The 15,837-nt window shown below is 38.9% G+C and overlaps 1 protein-coding gene across 5 annotated transcripts in view; it reads left to right on the plus strand.

Annotated features, from left to right (window-relative positions):
* The first annotated feature begins 35 nt into the window (after window positions 1-35).
* LOC122985237 (neuroplastin-like) overlaps window positions 36-15,837 on the plus strand; it is a 31,610-nt gene continuing 15,808 nt past the window's right edge. Inside the window, exons 1-8 of one of the 5 annotated variants that reach the window (XM_044355711.1) lie at window positions 36-345; window positions 7,995-8,169; window positions 8,296-8,390; window positions 9,153-9,286; window positions 9,883-10,156; window positions 11,917-11,938; window positions 12,940-13,015; window positions 13,187-14,182. In XM_044355711.1, the coding sequence (XP_044211646.1) occupies window positions 255-345; window positions 7,995-8,169; window positions 8,296-8,390; window positions 9,153-9,286; window positions 9,883-10,156; window positions 11,917-11,938; window positions 12,940-13,000 (852 nt within the window). In that variant the 5' untranslated portion in view covers window positions 36-254 and the 3' untranslated portion in view covers window positions 13,001-13,015; window positions 13,187-14,182. Of the gene's footprint in view, window positions 346-7,994; window positions 8,170-8,295; window positions 8,391-9,152; window positions 9,287-9,882; window positions 10,157-11,916; window positions 11,939-12,939; window positions 13,016-13,186; window positions 14,183-15,837 lie in introns of those variants that run through there. The other 4 variants (XM_044355712.1, XM_044355713.1, XM_044355715.1 and 1 more) reach the window with 4 other exon arrangements.

Consider the following 15,837-nt stretch of genomic DNA (forward strand, 5'->3'; position numbering starts at 1 on the left):
AGACGGGTGGTTAAAAAAAAAGGTGGTTCCCTTGATGCACCGGGTTGACGGCAGAGAGCTGCACAGGTAGCCAGCCAGCAGCAGCACTGTGGGCTCCCGCTAGTCTACCTAGCGACACTTCCCTCCCCTGCGTGACACGACTGGAGTGTCTGGAGGTGCGACCCTCGGCGACATCGCAGCGCACCACACCGCACCGCACCGCACCATCAGGTCACCTCATAGCGCTCGCCTACCGGCATCCGCCGTCTCCGAAGATGATACCTGGCAAACGAAGAGCTGCAGTCATGTCCTTCTCGGTGGTGATATTTGGAGCGCTGATGCTGCAGTCCGTCTCTTCCCAGAACGGTGAGAAATTAAATCTCATTATAGGAAAATGCATGACGGCATCCCGTAACAGAGCGAAAATACAGGTTTTTAGGGAGGGATGTCGCTTCTATTTCTGACTCTGGGGCATTTTAATGAACCGCAATCTCTGTTATTAAGAATATCCCCACCAGCAGAGTCATTAGATTGTCCCTTAACGTTACACGCAAAGAAACATACATCTATCTAAGGAAGAGCTGTTTTTGCAACCGGAGCGTTTGAAATGAAGGGTCAATAAATCATTAATAGGATACAATCTGTGTTGGTTAGGCTGAAGTGGGCCACACGGAGGCCCGTGCGATGTCCCTAAAATGTCCTTTGAAGTGTGGAGCTGAATACAAAGTCGCAACATGAGCCGTTCAATCAGCAAGGGCAAGTTCTGCTCATTAACTCGCTTAAAAGGAAAAGGTGGACAGGGAAATGGTGTCACACTGAAGTTAAGAAAAAAAAAATCTGCACACAAACACACACTCAAACACAATAATCAACATGCTGTCACGCTTGGGTCTGCTCAGATATGCAAAGATATGGCTCAGGAATTCAGTATTTAGTATCCAGCAGTGTATCACTAACTCATCTCCTGCAGGATGAGATATTCCAGGTGCCTGCTACAGAGCATGACATGTATGTAATTAGATGTGTTTTTTTTCTTTCTTTTTTTTTTTTTTATGAAGTGCAGCTCTGTAAATAGCATCAGTCCATTTTGCTGCATGCTTCTATTTTTAGAGCAGAGATGCTGCACTGGGAACCCATGGCTTTAATGTCTTCTTGCAACAGTGAATCTGTTAACTCTTCACTGAGATGCACTGCACTGCAGAATAGCATTGATTTCTCAGCCGCGGTTCCACTTCTCTAAATGACCCTCTGCTCATAAATCTCATCCATGGCAAACAGATTAGGGCAGTGTAACCCTGTCTCAGCTGAGTGTTTTGTAGGTGCAAGTGTGGCGTGTAGCTTTCATCCCTCTGTATTGTGTGAGAATGAGGTGAGAATTTATTCAGCTTAGGCCTTTTCTTGGAGTTGACCATGTGTAGGAATGCATTGCACATCTCCTATACTGCACACCCACTCGCACCATCTCCTCTTCAATCAGCGGATAAAGCTCAGAATGCTAAATGTTAAATGTAATGGGTTTTTATCTGACAGATAAGGTGCAATCTTTCATTTTCCTTCTTCACTGGTTGCCAAAAATCCAGGGGGTGTTAGAGACTGTCTTCAACAGTACATAAACCAAACTATTGTTCCTATAGTGTGTATCTAGTTTTTTTCCATCCTTCGTACAGTTCCAGGCAGCTGAGTCTGGCGTATTAACGCACGCAGCAGACAACCACATCGCAGGAGCCATTTGTATCTGCTAATGGCTGCTCACATGTGAAGCAGTTCTCGCTAAGGTTCCCTAAGGGTGTGTGCTTCATCCAAAGTAAAAGGAGGCTGTTTAACAGTATCATTCAAACTATTCTTTGTAATTTCTCACACAGAAGCCACAAAAAAAACACCATAAAGGAAGATTCAATTAATGAACTGATTCATGCAAACAGACAATTAGGTTGTGCTCTAGTAATGAATAGAGTGTAATGAAAAGAGTTGGGTAGCATCAGTGTTGGGTTCCTATTTAAGTATAAACAGAGATGCTGAGATAATCACCAGGATTCAAGTCTAGTTATCTTAACACTGAGGAATTATTCACCTTTCATTGTTAGACCTTATGTGGGTTTTGAGTTGAGGTTAGTTCATGTTTCAGTTTCAAGAGTAAACTGATGTTATTCATTCATAGAGAATGAGATAATCATCTATTGTAATATATATGTAACATCAAAGGCAATCCCTACCGAGGACTGTTACTGCACTGACTTTCATTATTGTTCAGCTGTTTCTTGTGCTCACTGATATTCTGGATGCAAAATATTAAAATCTCAGGTTGATATTTGATTTGATATTTACTCCCTCAAATGTTTACTTTGATTTTACTGTAAACATAACTCAAGGCAAGTTACAGTAAATTCACTTTAAAACATATCAAAATAAGATAAAACCCTCTCAATATTAACATCTTAAAACAATTTCAATATCTAATAATACTGACCAGCATATCAAAATATGCTTTCTGTCTCTTTTCTCCTGTTATGCAGCTGTCCCTGTCCATCAGGACTCATTTCTGCTCTGATAGAATATTCATTCAGCATCTAATTAGCTACCTGATATGTGGTGCAACACTTTTGGTACATGAACTGGGACGGTAGCCAGAATAATGTAATATTACACTGGTTAAAATGGATTCCTCAGTATGTTTGTAGATACAGGAAAATATCTGCATGGAAGGAGTCATGACTATTCTGGTCCATGGCATCTGTTGTCACATTGTGCGGTTAGATTTGTGGTTTTGAGCAGTGAACCAGAAATTAGCATCAATTTAAACTTCAAGTCTTCAAGTCAGTCTTGAATAATAATAATAATAAAAAGTAGAGTGATAAGGTCATTAATATGTTTTGTATTTTCTGGTTTAAGCACCATTAAAAAAACAAAACAAACAACTCCTTTTTAGTCTATAGCCACTACATGCCTATGCAGCTGAAAGGCAGATTTTGATTGGTCTTCATTGACACACCACAGTGTGTGATTAGAAAGAAGTACAGTAATATACAACCGTATGATATCGAGCTTTCTATGTTGCTAAATACAGAGTGTGTGACTGTAAAAGGCTCTTGTATGAAGATAACACTAAAGCTGTGAAGTCACGTTTTCAGAGCTGAAACAATTGGTCGATTAGTGGCTCGACAGAAAATTAATTGCCAGCTATTTTCTACTTTCAATTTATCGTCAGTTATTTATCAAGCTCAAACTCCAAACTGTCTTTTCATTCAGCTTCTCAAATGTTACGTTTTGCTGCTTTTTTTCTGTTTTTATATCCTTGGTAACAGATTATTTTTGAATTTTTGACTGTTGGTCAGACAAATCAGATCATTGGAAGATGTCACCTTAGGCTTTGGGAGATTGTGACGGACATTTCTGACTATCTCCTGGCTTTTTAGAGACTATAAATAAAAATCAGTCGTCAATCGATAATGAAAATAGTTGTCAGTTGCAGCTCTATACATCCACAGATCAAGAATATTCAGATAACTTTAGGTAAATCAGAATGATCTCAAAATCATGATCATAAAACCTTGACAGGCCTAACCACATGCCAAAACTAAACTCATATCACTGTGACACGAGCGACATCATTCAGACAGAAACAGTCCAGTGGTGTGCAGGGACAGTGCTACTGCTTCAGCACTTTTGACATATCTAGACACGTCTGAGGTGGCAGGATCTGTCGCTCAGCAATTCTATGTTAAGAGCTGAGGTGCTGGATTTAGTTTACAGCCATGTTATTTACTGGTACTTATATGAAGGAATCTATATGTACCTACAGTATAATGATTCAGTAGTGGGTCAGTTTGACAAAAAAAAAAAAAGTGTAATTGTCTGTCTAGTGATGATCTGCCTGGTCTGGTTGGCTGTCTCTTCCTCTTCCTGCTTTGTTGCCGTAGAGTGCTTCTATGGAAACGGAGGGGGTCTATCACCATGCGCCTACGCGCTCCCCAGAGACCATAGAGCTGCAGCTTCTATAAATCTCCTCTCAATCTCATGTACTCTCTGTTGCGCCTATAGACCAAGCTTATGACTACAGCCCCCCGTCCTCCTCCTCCTCCTCCTCCTCCTCCTTTCTGTGCAGCCATGATCAGTTGTTTCACTTACTTCTGAGAGAGAGAGACATTTCAATCCAGTGAAATTAACAATACACTTTGCCTGGTGTCTGCTCTCCATTATTGAATAATCATATATAAACAAGCTTTTCTGAGCACTAATGATGTTTTCATTATACAGATAAGATGCAGTGAAAATTACAAGGTCACTTGGAGGACTTTAGGATGTGAGCGCTGTGCGAGTCAGGCTCAAATTTATATGATGTCATTAATAGAACAAAACCAAGTGAGAGCAGCCTTGCAGGGACGTCCCAGCAGAATTGAATTAAAGCGGCCCAGGAATAGCAGTAATAATGGCTCAGGCAGATCTGAGGTCATCTTCTATACCGAAAATGTTGATGTGACTGTTCCTGGCAGTTTGCTGTTGATGTCACGGTTTTCTGTTTGACATTATTGCAACATAAACCCATTTGATGTTGTCTGTTTTACATTTCTACTCTTTTTTTAAACTTTAATCAACCTTTGTTTCACTTTAATTTAATTTGTCTGTTTTTGTCTTTTTGATTATTTCACAGTTTGTTCTTTTTGTCTTTTCCTTTCTGATTCCCTTTTAATTTTCCCTGTGATTTTTTTCTTGCCTTTACATCCCTCAACTGCTTTCCTCTTTTTGGACATACTGCCCCCTCTAAACCACCACCACCACCACCACCAGCGGGCTTTGTGAAATCCCCTCTTTCTGAGACTAAGCTCACGGGCGACACCTTTGAGCTGTACTGTGACGTAGTGGGTAACCCCACCCCAGAAATCCAGTGGTGGTACTCCGAGATCAACCGAGCCGATTCCTTCAGGCAGCTGTGGGACGGCGCCCGCAAGCGGCGGGTGTCCATCGGCACGGCCTATGGTGCCAACGCAGTGAGCGTGTTGGGTGTCTCACATCTCACGCTGGAAGATGTTGGGACCTACGAGTGCAGAGCCAGCAATGACCCGCGACGTAACGACCTGCACCAAAATCCTGCCACCACCTGGATCCGTGCTCAGGCCACTATAATGGTGCTGCAGAGTGAGTGGTCAGTGTAGAGGAAACACCCCCTCCCCTGGTAGCAGCCATATTTAACAGTTCCTGTGTGATTCAGCTTCCCTCAAACCTCTCCAGAGGACCACTAGATTCCTCCGTAGGTGCCATCCTCCTTTACAGAGCTGAAAAAAGAAGAACTACACCACCAACTTGTGTTTCTGTTCTTTTTCAGGCAGAGTTGAGTAGTATTTTGAATCATCCTCATCCCTCGCTCAGTACGTCCTTCAGTCTACACCCCTGTATAGCCCAATTTCCTTCAGCTCCTCTATGCTTAATTTTTTTTTCCCTTTTTAGCTTTCATCCTTTCATTTCCTTGAATTTAATGGCATTATATTCTATTTCACTTTTTTTGTATTGTTGTTGTTACCTGTTTTATTTCTGTGTTTTAAAATGATTGACTGCACTTATACAACAATATCCAATATTTGGCGTGACCAGTGATGCAATAAGTGTTCAGATCCTTTACTTAAGTAAAAGTACCAATACAACAATGTAAAAATACTCCTTTACAAGTAAAAGTTCTGCATGAAAAATCCTACTTCAGTAAAAGTACACAAGTATTAGCAACAAAATGTAGTTTAAACAGTGTTCCATCCCTCTGACTGATATATTATTATATATGACATCATTAGATTATTAATACTGGAGCATCAGTGTTAGAGCAGCATGTTACTGTTGTAGCTGCTGGAGGTGGAGCTAGTTTCAACTACTTTATATATAGTTAGATAGTTTAGTCCAGTGGTTCCCAATTTAGGGATCAGGGCCCTCTAAAGGGTCACCAGATAAATCTGAGAGGGTGTGAGATGATTAATGGGAGAGGAAAGAAGAAAAAACAAAGTTCTGATACACAAATCTGTTTTCAGTTTTTGAACTTTTTCTCTAATCTTTGATTTTTGGTGTAATATTGAATCATTTTAACAATTATTGAAATGAAAGCATGTGAGAAGTTAAGAGGGAAAAATAACTATTTGGTGGAGCTGTTAACAACTCATAGACATCTGAAATGTGACCCGACTACACACTGCTTTTTATAAGACATCAAAAACCAAAAAGGTTGGAAACCACTAGTTTCATCTTTAACAATGTGTTGTATTTTAAAAGCTTGTTATAGCCTATTATCCATTGTGTCAAATCTTCATCTGAAAAGTAACTAAAGCTGTCAAAAAATGTAGTTGAGTAAAAGTACAACATTTCCCTCTGAAATGTAGTAAAGTGGAAGTATAAAGTAGCATCAAATGGAAATACTCAAAGTACAGGTACCTCAAAATTGTACTTAAGTACAGTACTTGAGTAAATGTTCTTAGTTACTTTCCACCACTGGGTGTGACTTTGATATTTTTACAGTCATAGCACATCTTATTTCTGACTCTCATAAATAATGTTTGTTTCTTACCCACCTGCAGCAAACAATCAGTGTGTTATGCTTTTCTCCAAAGTTCACTTCTTATGATGCAAGAGGTTTGTGTTTTCCCACAAACTATTCTGAATCTGAAATGCACAGGTCATGTCCAAACATTTTTCTGTATCAAAAAGTAGCAAAAGCTGCCATCAGATGTCTGGTCATATTCGTAATCTTGTTTACTTTTTCTTTGATCAGAAAGTTCCAACTTTAGACTACTTTTTTTATTCATGCAAAATTCTTGTGCAGCGGCTCGTCAAATGAAATTTAATATTTGAAAGGTTTGGCTTCTTTTTGAAGTAAAAAAAAAGAGTTTGTAGAAAAACAACTGAAGATATAATGAGACTCAGGTATTGTATCGGCATTAGTGTCAAAACATTTCAATGCATATCAAACCATATATGTGTGTTGACCAAATAAATGTTTCAGGATGTGAATACTCAGATTGAGCTGTTCACCATTGTCTACATGTACAAACAAGATGTAGATTATCAGGATTAAGCAGAATACAAACACTCCAATTAATTGTTTAAAAGCTAATCCAAGCGAGGATTTTCTACAGGTTCCACTTCATCCAAATACATATGCATTTAATTGTAGAGTATGTGAGTTTCTGTGTTTTATTTTTTCCTTCAGAGCTATTTAATTCCAGCTCTAAATTATAGCTAAGATAGTTGTTGGATGGACCTTGACTAGTGCCAGCCTCACTGGCTCCTCACATGAAGACTTGTTTTGTAGAAGCTGATTCACTTGTGGGTGGCTTAGCTGCACATTCTTGTAGATTTCAAGATAAATCCATTCAGTAGGCTATTTGTAGACTTCCTTGAGTTTATTTTAGCATAAGTGAATTTCTTGTGCATCAACATGAATGTGCTTCATGAGAAAGGTGCTAAAAAAAAATTGACAAGTCCTGTAATGGAAATATCTGCATTTCAGTTGTATTCTGTACAGAAACAGGTGCCAAAGTTGACAAATTCATCCAAAGTTTACCCATAATCCAACAGTGAATTCATTTAAACTGCAGGTTGTATTATCAGTTTCCTTGAAGGAATTGATCTTATGAAATGCACCTTGGGAGTTGTAGTTAACTTCTCTACTTCCATTCTTATGTACACAGCCTTTGTACCTTTTTTTGTTAACTTTTTTACAAAGAACCAGATATTTTCTAATGCAGTTTGTCATCTTGTGTACAGGTAATTCAAGCAGTAGAGTTTTATGTCCATCTAAGCTTTGGAAGTACTCCAAGTTCCCAGTCACCTAATAATGAAGGGAATTAAAAGGAACTTTACATCAGAAATACTGGATGCCTGAAATAACTGCTCCCATTTGGCTCCATTGGTGCTCTGTAGCGTATACAGTGGTGTGAACATGGTGTTTGTCTGAACTTTTGTGTGTTGTTCACATTTTTCAACACGCCCTCACCTTCATGGATCACTTCTGTCGTAGCTAATCTGTGTCTTTCTTACAGAGCCGTCAATCATTGCCTCTGAACACACCACACTTCCTTTGGAAGGCCACAGTCCCCCTTTCACACTGCAGTGCAACCTGACCAGCTCCCACAGTCCCCATGATGAGAGCTACTGGATGAAGAATGGGGAGGAGATCCCAGACACACGCAGCCAAGATATGAACACTGAGTACAAGTAGGAGTCACAGCAAAACCTTATGCAACTTTTGTGTGTGTATGTGTGTGTGTGTGTATGTGCGTGCTAAACACAGGATTTAGTGGCCTGGCATGGGTTTACGTGAGGTGTGTTTCTGCTCTGCAGGCTGTTCAAACCAAGAGGAGACGACGCTGGACTGTACATGTGTGTCTACACCTTCGAGACGGGTCCTTCAGCCAACGCCACCATCGAAGTTAAAGGTAGGTGTTGATTTGTGAGCTGCCGGCATCTTTGTCAGTTTCAAGGCCACATTAGAGATGTCACCAGTAAAAATGGCTCGAGTGGCCTTGAGCAGTAGCAGCCCTGTCATGTGAGGACCTGTTATTTCAAACGGCTCTGTTGGCTGCTCAGGGCAGCCGGCGCCCTTGACACCTCCATCTAACCAATGCCCAGCTCAGTGGCAGCAGATGGTGTGTTGTTTGTCTGATGGCAAGGGATTATGTCTCAACGGTAAAATCTGGTCGCGGCCTTTCTGCTGTCACACACGCATCGCGATGGAGGCAAATTGGATTTGAGGAGGGTTTGCTTTTATTTTATGGGGCATTTCTATTCATCTTGATTCATACAATCAGGCACATTTAAAATGCTGTATAGACTAACACAGACAGTTTAACATATAGTAACATCATAGTTAACATTTTTCAGACCAGATGAAATGTTTTGAATGGAACATTTGAATGTTCAAATTTTACTTTTCATCTTCCTGGTTGTTCCATTCACAAGAAGTCTGATCACAGCTAAAGATCTAACTTTATCTAGTGGATTAGTAGCAGTCTATTTGAATGTTTATTGCAAGTTTTCGTCTTTTGTATTTCTTTACTGCATGTTTGCTGCATTATTTACTTCATGCAGCTGTTTTAACATTATATTTACTTTTAACTTCCTAATACTGATAATGATAATCATGATTATTATCATTAAAAACCCATAAAAACAGGTGTTTGATATCTTTCTTCTTTTAGCTGCTCCTGAGATTACAGGCCACAAGCGTAGTGAGAATAGGAATGAGGGCCAGCGTGCTTTACTCTACTGTAAGTCTGTGGGCTATCCTCACCCTGTCTGGACCTGGCGCAAGATTGACAACGGCATCAATAGGGTATGTTACATGAATACATATGATACTGTTACATTTCTGTAAATGTGAAAAGTTTGTGAAATTCACAGGTTTGTTTTATTGTACTATTGTACTGCACATTTACACTTAATGTCAACCTGGTTATTCAAGTAACCTGGTTTGTGTTGACAAAAGTAAACATAAATTAGGATTATACTCTTGTTATAAGAAACAGCATAAAAAGGCTTGACATTGTGGCATGTAAACATCTATTACTTGGTCAAAGAGTTCATCCTCCTCCTGTAATGTTTCATTAATTGCTCACTGGTAGGTTTGAAGTATTGTGACACACTGACACACTGTATCACAGTGTCACTGACAGTATATGTTTTTATCTGCTTGTTTCAAGAATTCTTTACAATGGCTTACACAGAGTTACCTAAATATTTGAGGTCATGAGCGAATGACTGCACCATTACATTACATGGAAAATCATTCCTGTGCTACGCATAATCTCATTTCTGTAATGCAGCATGCAGTATTGTTTGAGAAGCCAGCCAGCATCAGTTTACACATAGTTAGCTCTCTGTGACACTCACTCGACAGTATTTTGTGATTTCTGTCTTCTCTCTTGATAGGAAATCGACAACTCATCCGGTCGCTTCTTCATCAGCAGCAGAGACAACTACACTGAGCTCCACATTATCAACCTGGACATTAGTTTAGATCCAGGCGAGTACCAATGCAACGCCACCAACATGATCGGCAGCCGCGACGAGAAGTCTGTGCTGAGGGTTCGCAGTCACCTCGCCCCCTTATGGCCTCTTCTGGGGGTTTTGGCTGAGATCATCATCCTGGTCATCATCATTGTCGTTTATGAGAAGCGTAAGAAGCCAGAGGATTTACAAGACGGTGAGTCACCAGTGGTGGTGCTTAGAGCTCATCTGATACTTCAAGTCTATTTATTATTACACTGTTTTAAATATAACTGTGGAGAAACTGGTATTATTGTTTAGTGTTGACATGGATCTCTCCAGATAATTTTGTGCAAATTCTTTTTCCATCCAAAGCCCGGAGAGAGTGCACTGTCGGACAATTAGGCGACTGTGAAAGGGGGCACACTTTCTGTACAGTGTCTGCTAAAGTCATTCCTTTGCCGCAGACACCAACACAGTTACCTGACACTGTGCTCTGCCTGCATTCAATAATTCAGTCTGGCGAGGTTGACCCAATAGACAGACACTGTTGCAGGAGGTCGCACCTTGTCAGGACAATTTCATGCATTTAATATTCATGAGAAATATGATACTGCAGTGTTGCGGAGGTGGACAGTTTCAATTATTAATGGGTTTCCAGGGACCTTGTCCTGTTCCCAAGCTGCTGCAAGCTTAACCACAAGACACATCATTTAGCAATATAACCTGCGTATGCCATCTGGGATTTTCTAATACTACTGAGTACTTCATTTTCAAAAGTCGAGCTATATCATAAATTATGCATTATTGGTATTTTGGTGACCTTTTCCTCTCAAACAGAATTTTGATGTTGTCACATGCTGATTATATGCAACATGCAGCGAATGAATGACAGCTCAGAGCTGTCAGTGACTCTCACTGACAGTCACCGTATAAGAATATATTATCATTACGGTTTATTAATGGTCAGAAATGAGAGTGTTTAAGTCACCTTGACAATCTCCACTGTTTTAGTAGCAGTACAAAATGAATCATACATCAGAATCCTTGTATGAAATGTTAATAATTCATATTTTACTTGCATTTCTTTAAATTAGGTCAGCTTTGGCTGTTGAATATTTTAACAGATTATTGTAATATCTCCCATCCTCCCCTTTCCCCAAATTGCATAACCTAAACCGTGTTTGTGGTAAGTGTGAGACTTTGCATGCCTCATGAATTTCAATAAGCATCCAGCTTCGTCTTCTTCAAGTTCACAGCTCAGTACACAGTTCTGTTGAGTTGCTCTGTGTTGAACATTAGTGTCGAGTTCAGTTTTTACCATTTTATTTATTATCAACAATAACTCCTTATTATTGCATCTAACTCATGATTACTGCAGCATTGAAATGGCATGCGAGTCACTAAGGAACTGAAAGTATTTTATTGTTTATCAGTCATTTATACTGTCACTGTTTCACACCGCTACAGTTAATTATTACCTACAATAGAGGGCTGACATTGATGGAGCTGCTTTCAAGTGAACCAATGTTCTTTGTTAGCACTGCTTGTCTGTGCATGACAACAGTATTTTTAAAATTTAAATTTTGCCTGTGTGTAATTGTTCTCACCTCCTCATGCGTTTTCATGTGGTGTTGTGTGCTGGATTTAACTGCATTCTGTGTGTTTGTGAGTGACCTCGAGCTGGTTTTCCTGCGGCATGAAAGCCTGTTATTTACTATTTTTTTTCCTCTTCATCTAGGCTGCGTTTTCATTCCATGACACAGTCTGCACATACACTACAGCTGAAACATAGAAAAAACATAGAAAAAGCACAATGTGTCAGTCACAGCTACTGTAACATGTTGCTGTTTTTACTGCTCTGTAAAAAAACAAACAAAAAAAAGCATCTTGTCATTTCATCAACGTGTGCAACTTCCTTGCGATTCTTTTACTTTTTGGTCCTCAATTTCTCCATATTTTCCCTTGTTGCCTCAGATGATGACCAAGCAGGACCAGTGTAAGTATAAACATTTTACCTTCACCACCATAGCTCTGTTTAGCTTGGTAATGTGTGTTCTGTTGTAGTTTGTCATCATGTTATTTTCTCTTGACTGTCTTTAGAGCTCAGTGTATAGTATACCCCAAATCTGGGGCACAAATAGCTTGGGGCATCATGTGGCTGTGCTTTGCAGCATTCAAATAAATCATAAGAAAATAAACCAAAAATAAATAAAATCTGAAGTGTCCTGAGTAGAGAAGCCTCACCCATGATGCACTAAGATTGTAGGTTAAAAATAATGCTAAAATACCCAGATCTGGTATACTTCTCTTCCTTCAGTTTGTGTTCATGTGATCAGCTGTTTAGTGTTCAGTAGAGCTGCAACTAAGTGTTACTTTCATCACTGATTGAAGTGGTATTCTAGTGATTTAGTATTGCATTTCTATAAAGTTGGGGGACAAGCAAGAAGAAGACTTTAAGTCCCTAGTATTGGCCAATAACCAAAAGCACCATTTGCTACATTTCCCATAGTGCAACTCAATAACATCTTTCATCAAACCCTCCCTGCCTGGTGAACAACCACATCTTTCAAACGCTTCACACCTAGCTTTCTGTCAAAAGACTTTACAAAACTCCCTTCAAAGCCACAAAAGACACCACATCAAGATCAGTGGAGTTCCGCTTGTAGTCTAGCCACAGTTTCTTTTCCTGATATGAGTGTATATAATAGTATTTAGCCTATAAAATGTCAAAAAATTGTCCAAGCCCCAAAAAAGGCTTAAAATTGGTTCATTATTCCGATCAGCAGACAAAAGCATCCAATTTATAATGTCATTAAGCAGACAAAAGGCAAACTGTTGATGTTTTTATTTGATGAATGACAACAGTGATTGAACAGTTATTAGAATTGGAATTGAACACTTTCAGTCAATCACTTTATCAATGACTTACAGTTTCAGCACTATAGTGTACTGTTATCTGAGGTGAGAACTAACTATGTTGTTTATTCCCTGCTAAAGGAAAACTAATTCAACCAACAACCACAAAGACAAGAACCTCCGCCAGAGGAACACAAACTGAGCAGCTGTCTGCTGAGTAAGTATTGAATTATTAAAAGGAAGAAATTGTCAGCCTGATGATAAATATGTATTACATGCCTGTGGCAACAAATCCACTATATGAAATTACCACTTGAAACTCTTGTCAACCAAAATAACACTACAGTCAAACTGGGCTAATGAGTTGCATTTTCATTTTTATTTGCAGGTTACGTTACACATGTATTGACCATATGAAGGTAAACAAGAATGGAATCCATACCAGTTGTTAATAGGATTTATCTGCCATTAAAAGTATGGTTGTGGAGGAGTTATATGAGGCATGCCTTATGATTTTATTGTATGAAGGAGCGAGGTCAGGAGATATTCAAATCATTATTGAATTGTTAACATTATAACCATTGTTGCTGCATGCAATTGTTGACGTTTTATGATTTTTTTCCACCTCTAATCCAATAATTTGACATTTTTACTACTTCTACAGTAATGCATGCAAGATGTTGACCTTCTGTTTGATACAGAAATGGCTTTCTTTGGTTCTTTTCTCTGAGAGTGGCTTCATGTAGATAATCTGTACTGTGTGTTTTAGAGGAAAAACAAAACTCGGCAATGTAAAAGAAAACGCCACCATAATCTGGTATGACAGTTGTGTACAGTTTTATCATTCCGCTGCATACCGTTTTCTAAGTTTTATCATTTTATCAGATAATATCTATTACATTTTAAGGGCTTTGCAATGTCCCTCTAAATTTGATTAAGGTTTACTGTATGTATGTACTGTATGTATTAAATCACTATAACAATATGTATCAGATCACCATCAAATATAAAGATTATTCATATTATATGATGCACTTAAATGTTGAGAATAATGAAAAACTGTATAAACCTACTTTAGGAAATCTGTACTAATCATTCTAACATATTGTTTTATAATTATGTGTATTGTACAGCATGGCTATTATCCTATGCAATTATTATCCATATCAATATATTGAAAACCATTGCAGCTTTTGATTTCTCTGTGACAAAGCTTTAAACTAGTAGGATCACGGTAGAGCGTTGATGGCATACTATACAGCTGCATGAGTTCTCTACAGCTGACGTGGGAGACGGCGAAAAAAGGCCCACGTCAGGACTGACACATGTGAAGCAATTCCAAGATCCCAGAGTCATTTTTAAGAATAAATATCTCAAAAAGAAATTGTGTCTGTTGAGCTGGTTTCTTTGCAAAACACATTAAATGCTGCACACATGCCATCCTGTTGAAATGCAGAAAAAAAAGAGTTTACAGAGAACAGCGCCATCTAGTGAGATTTTGATTGGGTTGCAATAGACAGGTGGAACATGAAGATAAAGTTCACACTAGAGGAATGCAGAGGGCCTTGATTCAAAATCTGCACTTGGTCTATAAAAATCTCACACTGGCAAATGGAAAACATAAGTTAAGAGAGTCAGATTTATATGATCTGCATCCAAAGAAGTGCAATACACACTTGATTTGTCATTTTATTCTAGTTTTGGGGGTTTCTTTTTAGCATTTGGTCTGGGACAACAGATAAAAATTTGTCTTCTTGGCTAACTCTGAGTCATTTCCTGTTTATTTTTATTGTTGATCAATGAGCATTGCCCATGTCAAATAAACTACTAATTTATTAAGAATAAAATACTCTAAGGCCAGACCTTTCAGTTGAAGAGCATCAATAGATTCAAGCATTGAAAGGTTTTTTTCTCTACCCACTTTTTCTTTCCACTATTGGATATCCGAATTGGATATGAAATTATGGGAAATAAGTGACAGTGAAAGTACCCTGGATGATATTACAGGGATGCAGCTGTATTTTCCGGTCAGGATTATAAATAAGTGGAGGTGAAAAGTCCAAATGTCCATAAAAGGAGTGGCGAACAAATATACAAATAATCAGCACATTTATTGGCTGCGGTGTGTGATTTTTAGTGCAGGTGTCATCTGCAAATAGAGCCCAGTGTTGTGCTGGCAGCTGATCCATTTCCATTTGCAAGGTATATTATTTTTAAACTCTCTGTACCAAGCAGTGACAGCACTATTACTCACTGACTGTGTCATTTTAACAGTAATTTTAGCCATTTTATGATTTTACACAGACACTTAATAACCACTTTACACATTCTTTGTGTAGTTCTTGAACAGCAGTGGGCAGCACAGTCAACACATAAAGTGGAAAATATCAGCAAAAAAAAGTTGCGCCAGTCCAGCAGAGGGGGGAGCTGTTTTATTATGCCTGCTGGCTGGTAGCACCAGTGTCCAGGTCTCGCTCCCGGGTAATATTTCTACAACTTTACGGTTATAATTACCAGCTAGAGAATAATGAAATATTGTGTGTTAATGCCTTTCAAACGGGTCTGTTAATTGTTTGGACTCGATTCCCCACAGTGTAATGTCATGTCCTAGATTAATATGTCAGCAGGATTCAAACAGTAATGAAAACTGTCCCTTTTTAGAGCAAAGAGACATCTGTGACTTTGTGAACCCTGAAAAAAGCAAACCGCTGGAAAGAGAGAACACAACTTTTGACAAAAATGATTTGTAGTTCTGTCTGTGTGGATTAATCTCCTACGCAGGAAGTGAAGGTCAAACCCATCTGATGGACTAGTTGTAAAACAGTTCAGTGGATTGTATTTAATATCGAATGTTAGTGGTTGATTTAAAGTTTGTTGAAGAGATTTATTGTTTAACTTTTATAGATTTCACACATACAGCAGTAACCTTGCCTTTGGACTTGTTTTATTACTCACTTCCTCAGCCTCAACTTAAGTGGTCTGTCTAAATGTACAGGATTTGTTGGTGAATGATGAAGGCTTTCTTCCTCAACAAAAACA

This window comes from Thunnus albacares, chromosome 7 (genome assembly GCF_914725855.1).
Source record: "Thunnus albacares chromosome 7, fThuAlb1.1, whole genome shotgun sequence".
Lineage (NCBI taxonomy): Eukaryota > Metazoa > Chordata > Actinopteri > Scombriformes > Scombridae > Thunnus > Thunnus albacares.